Source organism: Helianthus annuus, chromosome 4 (assembly GCF_002127325.2).
Source record: "Helianthus annuus cultivar XRQ/B chromosome 4, HanXRQr2.0-SUNRISE, whole genome shotgun sequence".
NCBI classification, from domain to species: domain Eukaryota; kingdom Viridiplantae; phylum Streptophyta; class Magnoliopsida; order Asterales; family Asteraceae; genus Helianthus; species Helianthus annuus.
The window spans coordinates 8,208,705-8,221,378 of NC_035436.2; the positions used below are offsets into that span (position 1 = coordinate 8,208,705).

General features: G+C 34.7%; 1 protein-coding gene across 1 annotated transcript; it reads right to left on the reverse strand.

Annotated features, from left to right (window-relative positions):
• Positions 1 to 1,064: 1,064 nt before the first annotated feature.
• On the reverse strand, positions 1,065 to 5,499 carry LOC110935696 (probable serine/threonine-protein kinase PIX7). The gene is made up of 6 exons (XM_022178056.2): positions 3,310 to 5,499; positions 2,304 to 2,536; positions 2,088 to 2,223; positions 1,847 to 1,968; positions 1,639 to 1,753; positions 1,065 to 1,526 (listed from the first exon to the last, which is right to left on the reverse strand). Exons 1-6 carry the CDS (start codon positions 4,385 to 4,387, stop codon positions 1,222 to 1,224), a joined length of 1,989 nt encoding a protein of 662 aa, XP_022033748.1. The 5' UTR covers positions 4,388 to 5,499; the 3' UTR covers positions 1,065 to 1,221.
• Positions 5,500 to 12,674: the final 7,175 nt, after the last annotated feature.

Genomic DNA, 12,674 nt, shown 5'->3' on the forward strand with positions numbered 1-12,674 from the left:
ATGATTGTGAAAACGGTCAATTAGAGTCGTATTTTATCGGAAAGATTCAACTGAGTAACAAGTTTCATTTAAAAAAACAAAAAATTGAAATGACCAAATGTGTCAAAAGTATTTGAATGCTATCGTTTTATTAAAAAGAAATCCTATGTCATACTTTTGATAATATGTTTTCGTTAGTCATTAACAATACTTTAAACACTACAAAATGTCTATATATAAAAAAACAGAATGCACAAAAGTTGTTGAAACGTTGGCCTAACATGACTCATATCCTTTTGACTCGTAAAAAACGCCTTTGTTGACATGAAGCGTTACAACCTGAAAAGAATGATAAAAAAGATTCAAACATTTTCTATTAAAAGAGAAACAAAAATCCTATTACAAATATGTGATACTGATTAGTTCATAGTATTCACCTTAAGCATAAATTATTGTAAACTACAAGAATAAATCAGAAACCACATTTAATATGTGGAATATGAAAATTATAGATCATATGAAAAAACAAAAGCATAATTATTCATTTTAAAAAGTATTAAAATCGTAGCTTTTAAAATTATAGATAACCGCCATTAAAAGAAAAGTTGAAGTATTCTTTTAATAAAAACTTTAAGTATATTTTTTAATTATCAATCTTGAATTTTAATTAATATAAATATCAATAGCATAATATTACTAATAATATTAATGATTTGTATAAGAAAATTCCATGTGGCATTAGTTGAAATTTTGAATAAGAAAATGACATGTTGCATTAGTTGGAGTTTTTTATTAGATTTCAATGTAGATCTACTAATTAATTTTGAGATGCTTTTAATTTTGTTTAATGGTCTTACATTTGTTGATTTGGCTTGTCCAAACCGAGGTTTTAAAAGTGGTCATAATGTTTAATTTTAAAGTTTTTTGAATATCCGATTCAATATCCAAGCCTATATTTGAAAATTCGGATTTCGGATACGGGTTCGGATAGTGAAATGAACTATCCGAAATTTTCAGATATCCGGTTTTGAACACCCCTAATATTCAGTACACACGCTAGCTATTGGTTGTATAACATATCCACGAAAGAGAATTCGTATATAATTAAGTGCATCCATTAAACCTTTGAAGTCTCTGTATACATCCCATGTTTTTTATTTGGCAAGCTAGTTGAGGACACTACTACTAATAAAACAAATCAACCTTATTTCATACAGTCATGTGTCTGGGATTTTCCTTCCATTACTTGTAGAGAGCATGAATTTGTTCCAAATTCTGCAAAACTTCTTCACTTGAAGGCCTATCCGCGGGGTTGTTGGAAACACATCTTACTGCCAATGAAAAACATTCAGAAACACTTTGTAGGGAGTAGTTGTCTTCAAGACGTGGATCAATTATTTCCTTTACATTTCTTCTATTTGTGTGGATCCCTGTGGCACAATCTACCAAGGTTTGATTCTCATGGAGGAAAAAAAAGCTTCGGCCTGTTATACTTTTCAATAACATCACTCCGAAACCATAGATGTCACTCTTCAGAGTCAACTGGCCTGTAAATTTGAAACAAACCATTGTTCATGTAAAAAAAATCAAATTTTAGACATGAGATGACAAGCACCTCTATACCGCTTCACAATGTCACTTTGTTACATAGTAGCATACCATTAGATTGGTAGTTTGGGTCCATATATCCTCTGCGTCCCTCAACTTCTGTAAGAACATGTGTTTCAGGGCCATTTGTCGCCAACCCAAAACCCCCGAGTTTTGCACTAAGATCCTGGAATAGAAAACAAAAAGATAAGTGGTTAACTAATTGGATGGCATAATAGCAAAAAGTGCCATCAATCAAAAATAGCAGAAGAGCACATACTTCATCAAGTAGTATATGAGAGGGTTCCAAACCACCATGTATGATATTTTTCAAATGCAAATATGCCAGTGCGCGGGCAACTCCAATCATTATTAAAAGTCGGATTTCCCATGAAATTGTCTCTGCAATACCAGATACTGCAAAATTATTCAACTTACACCACTAATATGTTACACTAATTCAAAAATCGAGAATAATAACAAGGGAATGATGGTTTCTAAGAGATCCTTGTATAGTTTACCCGTGCAGAAAAACTCAAGAAAACTTTTGTTTGGCATGTACTCGTAAACAAGCAAGTTTTCGTTTTCATTATTAGAGTATCCCAAGAGTTTAATGATATTTGGATGAGCCAATTGTCCTAAGATGTTCTTCTCTGCCTGAACTCACAAATTTTATGAGTTACATTTAGGAAATAAGATTTATCAAACAAATCAACTTAGCATTGATATATACTTACTAGCCATTTAGCAGAGGGTATATGCCTTTTAACCGCAATAGCAATTCCATCACGTTCTTTTGAAGGGGCCAATGTGTTCTGCTCAACCCATGCTAAGAACACCCTTCCCACATATGTAGGCGGAATACGCATATCCATGCTAAAATTTTTTGTAGCTTTTTTTAAATCCGCAAACTTAACTTCTTTTAGAGTTGGGTTTGGACTTTGGAAATGAGCACGAACTTCTATCATCTCTGGAGTCATACAAATAGTTAATTTAAATGCATGTTTAAGCTTTCCACCACCACACAAAGTAATCTTTGGTTCGAATATGCATAAATATATATGTTATTTGAAGTTGTGAACCAGTTTGAAGGGAGTGGCGGATCTATGAATTTTTCCCACCAGGTTCCTTTTGGTAGATTTTCACTAATTCTCACTATTTTTTTTAAAATCATATAAAATTTCCACTATTTTTTTTTCATTTATTTCCAAACTAAGGGGGTTCCCGGGAACCCCAAAACACCCCTGGATCCGCCACTGTTTGAAGGATTACTGCCCATAGACATCTTAAATTATAAGTTTCTTAGGGTAATATGCTAGCATACATCCTCCTAGCTACGCCCCAAGGCAAGCCCAATACAAAAGTTAGATCCTCTAGTATTAAGAAACGAAACTATCCCCCTAAACAAGGGGCTTTTTTTTTTTTTTTTTTGTAAATGGAACTATGGCCTTTAACTTCTTAAACAAGCATTTCATTGCACATGAATCCCAGAATTCCGGTCAGGGTTGTAGCGAATCTAAAAGAGTATCTCATACCATTGTCATGGTTAAAAGAATAAAAAGAAGTTAGTAGAAGAAGTTATCAATTCCAAGCATGTGTTAGCTATATTATTTTAGTTACTTTTCCTAATTGTCACGTATGGCATTTTGATGTCTAAACTGATATCCAGTTAGTATATGTAAAGAGGGATACACACATACGTGCGTGTGTGTGTGTAATGCATATGCACAATTGAAGAAATACCAGACTTTTCTCCTCTGGAGGGGAAGGGAAGCCTATCAACCAATCTACTAAATATTGTTTTGCCTCCAGCTTGCGTATTGGCTTTTTCTTGTGAGAAAATAAGCAACTCAAGAGTGGTCACAACCATATCCATGTTTGGGCGCTCTTCTGGCTTGTCGTGCAAACAATTCTCAGCAAGTCTAATAAATTGCTCCAAACATTTTCGGTGTATTTCGCTCCTTATCTCTGAATCTACTATATGATCTAAATTCTCTTCTTTCTTAGTTTGGAACCATGCCACCAAACCCTGTGGTTCCTGCTCACCAAGATTCTTACTCACTGCACGCCTCCTACACAACACTTCCAGCAACAGCACCCCAAAAGCAAATACATCGGACTTCCTTGTAATTTTTCCAGAACGGAAAATATTGGGATCCATATACCCAAAAGTCCCTTTGCCACTTTCACTAACATAATCAGATAGCATGTTCGTCGGGCATGCTTTTGACAACCCAAAATCGGAAACCTTTGCAGTCCAGCTTTCATGTAATAAAATATTTTCGCTCTTGAAATCTCTATGTATAACACCATAGTCGACTGCGACATGATTGTGCAAGTATGATAACCCACGGCCTGCATCTAGGCATATGTTGAGTCGCCTAGGCCAAGAAAGAGAGGTACCACGTTTATGGAGATGATCATAAAGTGATCCTTTGGACATGTATTCATACACAAGTATTTTCTCTTGTTCATGAATACAACAACCAATCAAGGACACAATATTACGGTGGCGCAATGTAGAAAGCATTTTAACTTCCGTTTCAAATTCTGCTGCCCCTTGACGTGACTCGGAATCCAAACGTTTAATCGCAACAACAAGAAGACTTTCTCCATTGATCATGTTACCTTTGTAAACCTTCCCGAAACCTCCCTTCCCGATTACTAATGATTCATCAAAGTTTTCTGTTGCTTTGCGAATCTCTGAAAGTTCGATGAGACGGAACGGGTGTGGCCCTTGTACGGAGGAGGAAGTGACGGGTACAGAGGAGGAAGTGGCAGGTTCAGACTCAATGCCATAAGAGGTAACAAAAGACGCCATGATTCTTATGAGGGAGAAATGGGAATCGATGACCAGATAGATATTATGAGGATAAAGACAGGAAGGGAAGAAGGTGAAAAGTGTTGGAACTTGGAACCTAAAACTCTGAGGTGAGAAATGATGAATGAATGATGAATGACCGGTGGCGTATTTATAGAATTATAATCTTTGTAAAGGGAGAAAGTAAAGAATTACTTGTTTTTAAGATGAAGGACCGGTGGCGTATTTATAGAATTATAATCTTTGTAAAAGGAGAAAGTAAAGAATTACTTGTTTTTTAAGAGAAGGACCGGTGGCGTATTTATAGAATTATAATCTTTGTAAAAGGAGAAAGTAAAGAATTACTTGTTTTTTAAGATGAAAGACCGGTGGCGTATTTATAGAATTATAATCTTTGTAAAAGGAGAAAGTAAAGAATTACTTGTTTTTTAAGATGAAGGATTGGTGACGTATTTATAGAATTATAATCTTTGTAAAAGGAGAAAGTAAAGAATCACTTGTTTTTTAAGATGAAGGACCGGTGGCGTATTTATAGAATTATAATCTTTGTAAAAGGAGAAAGTAAAGAATTACTTGTCTTCATATCTCTTGACTTTATTTCAAAGCTTATGCATATGTGAGACGAAGAACAAATGGACTAACCGTTCATTTGATGAGCTTCTCGAGTTTTTGCAATCTTCACCTCCTAAAGGCAACAAGGTTCCCCTTACACATTATGTAGCCAAAAAGATATTAACGAAGATTGTTTGAAGACCCGAGATTTATGGAACGATTCTACCAAGCTATGGATAAGAAGGAATCAAGAAAAGGCAACGAATATGACACAGACGAGGAGGGAGAATGATGTATTTGTATTAAATTTAGGGCTTTCAAAACTTTAACTTAACCAATCAAAATACTTTTGTTGTAGGTTTATGTTTAAAACTTGGTGTTGCTTGAAGTATTGTTTGCCTGTGGAAAACTAAAAGAAACAGCAGGTTACGGTAATTTTGCAAAAACTGGGATTAAGCAAGGAAAAAAAGAATTTTTTGACTTTTAGCGGCGACATTTGTCGTCGCTGATGATATTTGTTGACGTGTGTCATGGATTGTCACACCCCAACCAATGGCGGAAACATCGGGATGAGACGAAGTGTGAAGATTGCTAGAGACATCAAAACGCTATTTGTGACAATATTTAATAAACCGATTTCATTTCATCATTCATTTGTCAACATTACAAAGAAATCAAATAACGTCAAGTTCAAAGGAATTACAATACAACATAATCAAAATTGATACAACGATTAAACCTAAACGTCTATATGTGTATCTAGGCATCAACGCTACTTCATTTCATAGCATCATCATCCTCAGCCTATAACATGTTTAAAATAAAGTTCAATGCAAAAGCAAAGGCGAGTATACAAGTTTAAGCATAAGTATAAGTATAAGTACAAAAGTTTAAAACGAATCCACATGGCAACTTAGTTTATACGTGATCAACCTATCGTGGCATGCAATATTTCTAGCCAACCTCTGTTTACGCAAGAAAGTTTAATTAATTCAACATAACCCAAGTTTAAGGGGGGCGGTGCGTTACTTCTATAGCGCTATACATGTCGAAGGGAGGCTCGTGAGAGCTAATGACTAAAACATATCACATAAGTATGGTCCACGTAAGCATCAAGTATCATAACATAGTATTCATGTATAAGGATTGTTTTCTGCATTGCATAAATAATAAGTTTAAGTGTAGTTTAAAAGTAAAACATGTTACACCCCAAAAAGTGGTAAACATAAAAAGGGGGTTGCGAGTATACTCACAATATTGCAAATGCTTCCGATTATCCAAGTGTTGACGAGGGTACGAGTTTGGGAGGATGGAACACCGAGGTCACCCGATAAGGGCAAATGATGGTGCATGAGTAAACGGAATTCCAAGAGAACGAACGAGAGTGGTTATCCTATGGATATAAAAATGTCACATAACGATCTAGTTAATAACTATACGTTAAATAGAATTCTTAATATTGTATGGTTTACAATTTAGTAATTGGTATATTATATTTTATCTCAATATAAACTTTTGTTTTTATACGAGAAATAGATTTGATAATTTAAGTTTGTTATTAACTTATTGTAAAAAGGAAGTTTAAATGAAATTTGATTAATTGTTAAGGGTTTTAATTCATAAGTACTGAATAATTTTAGAACTATTATTCCTTAAACAAATTAACTTTTATTAATACTGTTTAAACATATCTAAAGCTTTATTTTTCCACTAATGTTTTCCAAGACATAAACATTTATTTAGTGTTAACGACAGTGGAAGACTTTATCGTAAAGAATGCAATTGATAAAGAATACTGAATTAAACAAAACAAAAAAAAAAAGAAACCGGTGTGTAGCAGACCGGGCTCGAACCTACGACCATGTGGTTATCAACAACAACAGTAACCAATTAAGCTACATTTGGTTTTGTGAAGAATTAGGAATGTTATTATTTTTAACTCATAGCTGCGTGTCACCTTCTTTATTATAAAAAAAAAAAAACAGTCGAACAGTGTTATGCATTTGATTCAATTTATACCTGAACATTAGTCTAATTCTACATGATATATTTTTAAAGGTAGCTTATAAATGCCAAAAAGATAACCAAATAATTGAAGTGGAATCGTAGGCAGAAGTTATACCGAACAAAATGGCGAGTCGAGTTCCGCCGAACATGGTTTTGAAATGACCAGGAACGAGACTGAACGGAACAACCACCACGTTCACCGTCGCTGCCGTTATGCTGCTGCCGCTGCCGTCCAACGTCGTGCGACGCCGCCGTCGAACCGAGCACCATCATCAGCCATCATCATCTTCTCATCGGCATCAGACATCATCATCTTCTCCATCTTCGATCATCATCATCATATTGCTGCCAATAGCCACCGTGCGCCGCCACCCCCGAATGGTGGTCGCCGGAAATCGGAGAGGGGAAGAGAGATCGAGAGTGTGTGTGTTTGTATGTGGGTGTGTTGTCGGGTGAATGACACCGAAATGATGGCCGGGATGCAGTACCAGTCGCCGGAGAACATAGAGGGGGCAGGGGGTTCTGGTTTGGGATGCGGCTGATACAAGAGTTAGGGTTTAGATTTTTCTTTATATACTTTCAGTTATATACACAATAGTCCCTCAACTTTTAAGGAGTTAATTAAATAGTTAAATTAACTTGGTTTAAGTTTGATTTCCTATAACTAACTAGGTTATCTAAATAACCTTTAAATTAATTAATTGATTACTATATTGTTTTCTTTTTACAAAATAAATAATTAATTACACAGATAATTAACCGTATAAAAGTCTTTCAACGGTTATTTAATTCGCGAAAAATTTCCGTTAGATTAAGATTAGGATTCGAATTTCGAAATGGGTCGGATTTCGGGAATCCATTTTAACGGATGTTACAGTCTCCCCTACTTTAGGAGATTTCGTCCTCGAAATCTAAGAGGAAGACTTTTGAAAGATGGCATCCAAAGATTCAACAGAGAAAATAGATTAGACTTGATCGCGAACGAGGTTTGTATAAAAGACAAAGAATAAAGGAGAATAATGGGAGTACAAAAGTGAACGATTGATTTTAAATACACAAATGTGAGTATAAGGATGATATGTGTATTGGACAGAATAAAGTAGAGCGTTAAGAATGAAGTCTCGTCATGGACAATCGGATATAATGCGTTTGTGAGCTGTTTACAGTTTGTATAAAGGTCAAAGGGTCTGCAAAACACTGAATTTCTCATGGCACGTTTTACGAGAGTTTGGTAACATGGTGAAAACACTTATGTATAGGAAGTACCAGCGGCGTATCCACCATGTTTTGACCACATTACGTTCGTTACGTATTCCGTGTCATGTTACGTTCCGTGTCTTACTATACACAGTAGTACACTCTATGATTCTCATGCGCCTATCACCATAATCCCGTGTGCACCCGTGATTATATTGATCGTCGCATGATCCGCATAGCTTGTACTAGTTGTGTACGAATCAGGGTATACATAAATTTGAAAAATATGAATGTGTACGTATATGAGTGTAGCATGCAAGCAAGTCCATGCTTAAGTATTTATGGGACCCACGTAAGCGAATCCCTCGGATTCCGCTCGCGTATGGGTACGAATGTATGAATCACGAGTATGAATGAATGCATGAACATAAGTATAAGTGCAAGTGTACATACGCATGTGGGCGTACGTATAAATATAAAACATATGAGTATGAGTGTAGGTACGAATAATGAAAATTTCGTATATAGTATATGTTAAAGCATCACGAATTTAGACATATAAAGCGCTTGAGAAATTTGAGTACATAAACGGATGAATGTGAGTATAAATTATAAATCTTATAGATGCGAGTATAAATATGAGTACGAATATAACATAAAACGTATAAATGAATATAAGTGAAGACATAACATGTATAAGTATAAATGCAAGGAATAATGATTTTGTTGATAGTATAAATCGAAATACACTAGTTCAAACACGAAAAGATTAAGAAGTTTTGAGTATGAAAGGAAAAGAAAACAGGTGACACATGCGAGATTGTTGTGAGATATCAATTAAAACGTGTAAAATGATATTCATATATAGTTGTTTGCGCAAAACGTGGAGTTAAAATAGATTGGATTGTCACGAGATATAGACTCTAGTTTGTGAATGTAAAGGGAGTATGAAACGTCTATTGGTTATATGGAAAGTACTTTGTAAAGGAATGGAAATGCTACTGCGGTTTTAAAAGAGTTTACATAAGTTGAAAATTTGTCGGTTCTTATGAAGTTTCCTTGCCCACGTGTTTTGAATTTAATTGATGTATCGAGTGAGGTTTTGAAAAAAAAGTTATAGAGATTAATAAGTTTGCATCGTTTTAAGTAATTTTATGTTAGAAAATTTTGAAACTTACAGCTTCTTGTGAAAAAGTTGATCCTTAGGAAAAGGAATTTGATACATGAACTTAGTGATTGTTGAAGAATGTTTCATTGGTTTTGAAAAGGAATTTTAGTAAATGATTGAATAATATTGGTAATATTTTATAGGTGTGTGCAAAAAAGTTGATTTGATTCTCAATTGAAAATAAAAAATCTCTAGTTTAATGGTGTGAGAGGAGCGTGTTTCAATATTTACGTTGATTGGTGAATTTGTGGGTAACGGGTTTATTAGACCGACTAGACTGACAAGTAGTATTTCGTGAAATTTTGAAAATCGAGGAATAAGCGTTTATGGTAACATTAAAATTTTTGTGTATGCGAGTGCTGTGAAAATAGATTATAGAATAAGAGGTACGTTTAAATAAATGAAGCATTTTGAAATACATGATAAATGATTTAGGTATAAACATGATCATGTTTACATAATATAGCCTATTAAAAGAAAGCGTTGGGAACGATCACCTAGGTAATGGAATCACCCCTAACTCGTTGGTGAAGTCGTTGTAAGGTGAGAAATAAAACGGAGTTAGTCGTTATGGTAAGGGAATCACCCCTATCTTGATGACATGTCTCCATTTGTTGTTGCAAGAAGTGTAAATAAAATTACGTAAAATTATGTATGCTAATAATGTATGATCGTATGAAAAGTAATAGTATGATGTATGTGCAAAAGTGAAATATCAAAAATGGTTCAAATTTGACAAAAGAGAGTTTCATTATAAAAGATCGGAAATAAATAAGCGTAAGTTTGATAAAAAGAAACTTGGATGGTTCCAAAACGGAACGTTGACTAACCAAAGTGGTCGAAGAGTCTCCTGAATTGAGAGCATGCTTTGGCCTAATAGGTGAAATACTCTCGCCGACACGTCGGTTAACGGTATTTACCCTTCCGGTTACTACATGACCCAATCCAATCGAAAATTCGAGACTTGGCGGGATTTATAAAAATCAAGGCGCGAAACTAATCGACAAGATACAGGTTTCACCCCTAACTTGACAATTTCGTGCCCTAAGTGTGGTTGGTACTCGCCGGGTCAAAATTAAATTTCAACACTTTGGCAAGGGTCTTCTAGAATTTGAAAATGGAAATTCTCCATCAAGGTGAGGATTTCACTCCTAGCTTGGTGGCGAATTCCGCGTAAAACGTATAGATGGATTGAGAGTCATTCACCAAATTGTGGGTTTCACGCCTATTTTGGTGAATTCATCTCGTTGGTGTGATATGAGTGATTCTGATTTTTTTTAGTATAAACGAGTAAAGACGTATGTTCAAAATAATAATAAGCACAAGCACATAAAGTATCTCGAGAAAATAACACGTAAAAAAACATTTCAAGAATAACACATAAAGAATGGGGCAATACAACAAGTATTAACAAATAATAAAGCAAAGTATTTACACAAAAGTGACATATATGTTTAAAAAGGTCAAAAGAAAATAAATAAGGAGCATATAATGTATCATGCAAGTGGTTCAAGCAAAACAAAAGAATAAGGTTCTAGAACTATAGACTAGGGCAAAGCATTCCTACTTATTCCTAATTCCCTATAGTTATGGCTCTGATACCAATCTGTCACACCCCAACCAATGGCGGAAACATCGGGATGAGACGAAGTGTGAAGATTGCTAGAGACATCAAAACGCTATTTGTGACAATATTTAATAAACCGATTTCATTTCATCATTCATTTGTCAACATTACAAAGAAATCAAATAACGTCAAGTTCAAAGGAATTACAATACAACATAATCAAAATTGATACAACGATTAAACCTAAACGTCTATATGTGTATCTAGGCATCAACGCTACTTCATTTCATAGCATCATCATCCTCAGCCTATAACATGTTTAAAATAAAGTTCAATGCAAAAGCAAAGGCGAGTATACAAGTTTAAGCATAAGTATAAGTATAAGTACAAAAGTTTAAAACGAATCCACATGGCAACTTAGTTTATACGTGATCAACCTATCGTGGCATGCAATATTTCTAGCCAACCTCTGTTTACGCAAGAAAGTTTAATTAATTCAACATAACCCAAGTTTAAGGGGGGCGGTGCGTTACTTCTATAGCGCTATACATGTCGAAGGGAGGCTCGTGAGAGCTAATGACTAAAACATATCACATAAGTATGGTCCACGTAAGCATCAAGTATCATAACATAGTATTCATGTATAAGGATTGTTTTCTGCATTGCATAAATAATAAGTTTAAGTGTAGTTTAATAGTAAAACATGTTACACCCCAAAAGGTGGTAAACATAAAAAGGGGGTTGCGAGTATACTCACAATATTGCAAATGCTTCCGATTATCCAAGTGTTGACGAGGGTACGAGTTTGGGAGGATGGAACACCGAGGTCACCCGATAAGGGCAAATGATGGTGCATGAGTAAACGGAATTCCAAGAGAACGAACGAGAGTGGTTATCCTATGGATATAAAAATGTCACATAACGATCTAGTTAATAACTATACGTTAAATAGAATTCTTAATATTGTATGGTTTACAATTTAGTAATTGGTATATTATATTTTATCTCAATATAAACTTTTGTTTTTATAAGAGAAATAGATTTGATAATTTAAGTTTGTTATTAACTTATTGTAAAAAGGAAGTTTAAATGAAATTTGATTAATTGTTAAGGGTTTTAATTCATAAGTACTGAATAATTTTAGAACTATTATTCCTTAAACAAATTAACTTTTATTAATACTGTTTAAACATATCTAAAGCTTTATTTTTCCACTAATGTTTTCCAAGACATAAACATTTATTTAGTGTTAACGACAGTGAAAGACTTTATCGTAAAGAATGCAATTGATAAAGAATACTGAATTAAACAAAACAAAAAAAAAGAAACCGGTGTGTAGCAGACCGGGCTCGAACCTACGACCATGTGGTTATCAACAACAACAGTAACCAATTAAGCTACATTTGGTTTTGTGAAGAATTAGGAATGTTATTATTTTTAACTCATAGCTGCGTGTCACCTTCTTTATTATAAAAAAAAAAAAAACAGTCGAACAGTGTTATGCATTTGATTCAATTTATACCTGAACATTAGTCTAATTCTACATGATATATTTTTAAAGGTAGCTTATAAATGCCAAAAAGATAACCAAATAATTGAAGTGGAATCGTAGGCAGAAGTTATACCGAACAAAATGGCGAGTCGAGTTCCGCCGAACATGGTTTTGAAATGACCAGGAACGAGACTGAACGGAACAACCACCACGTTCACCGTCGCTGCCGTTATGCTGCTGCCGCTGCCGTCCAACGTCGTGCGACGCCGCCGTCGAACCGAGCACCATCATCAGCCATCATCAT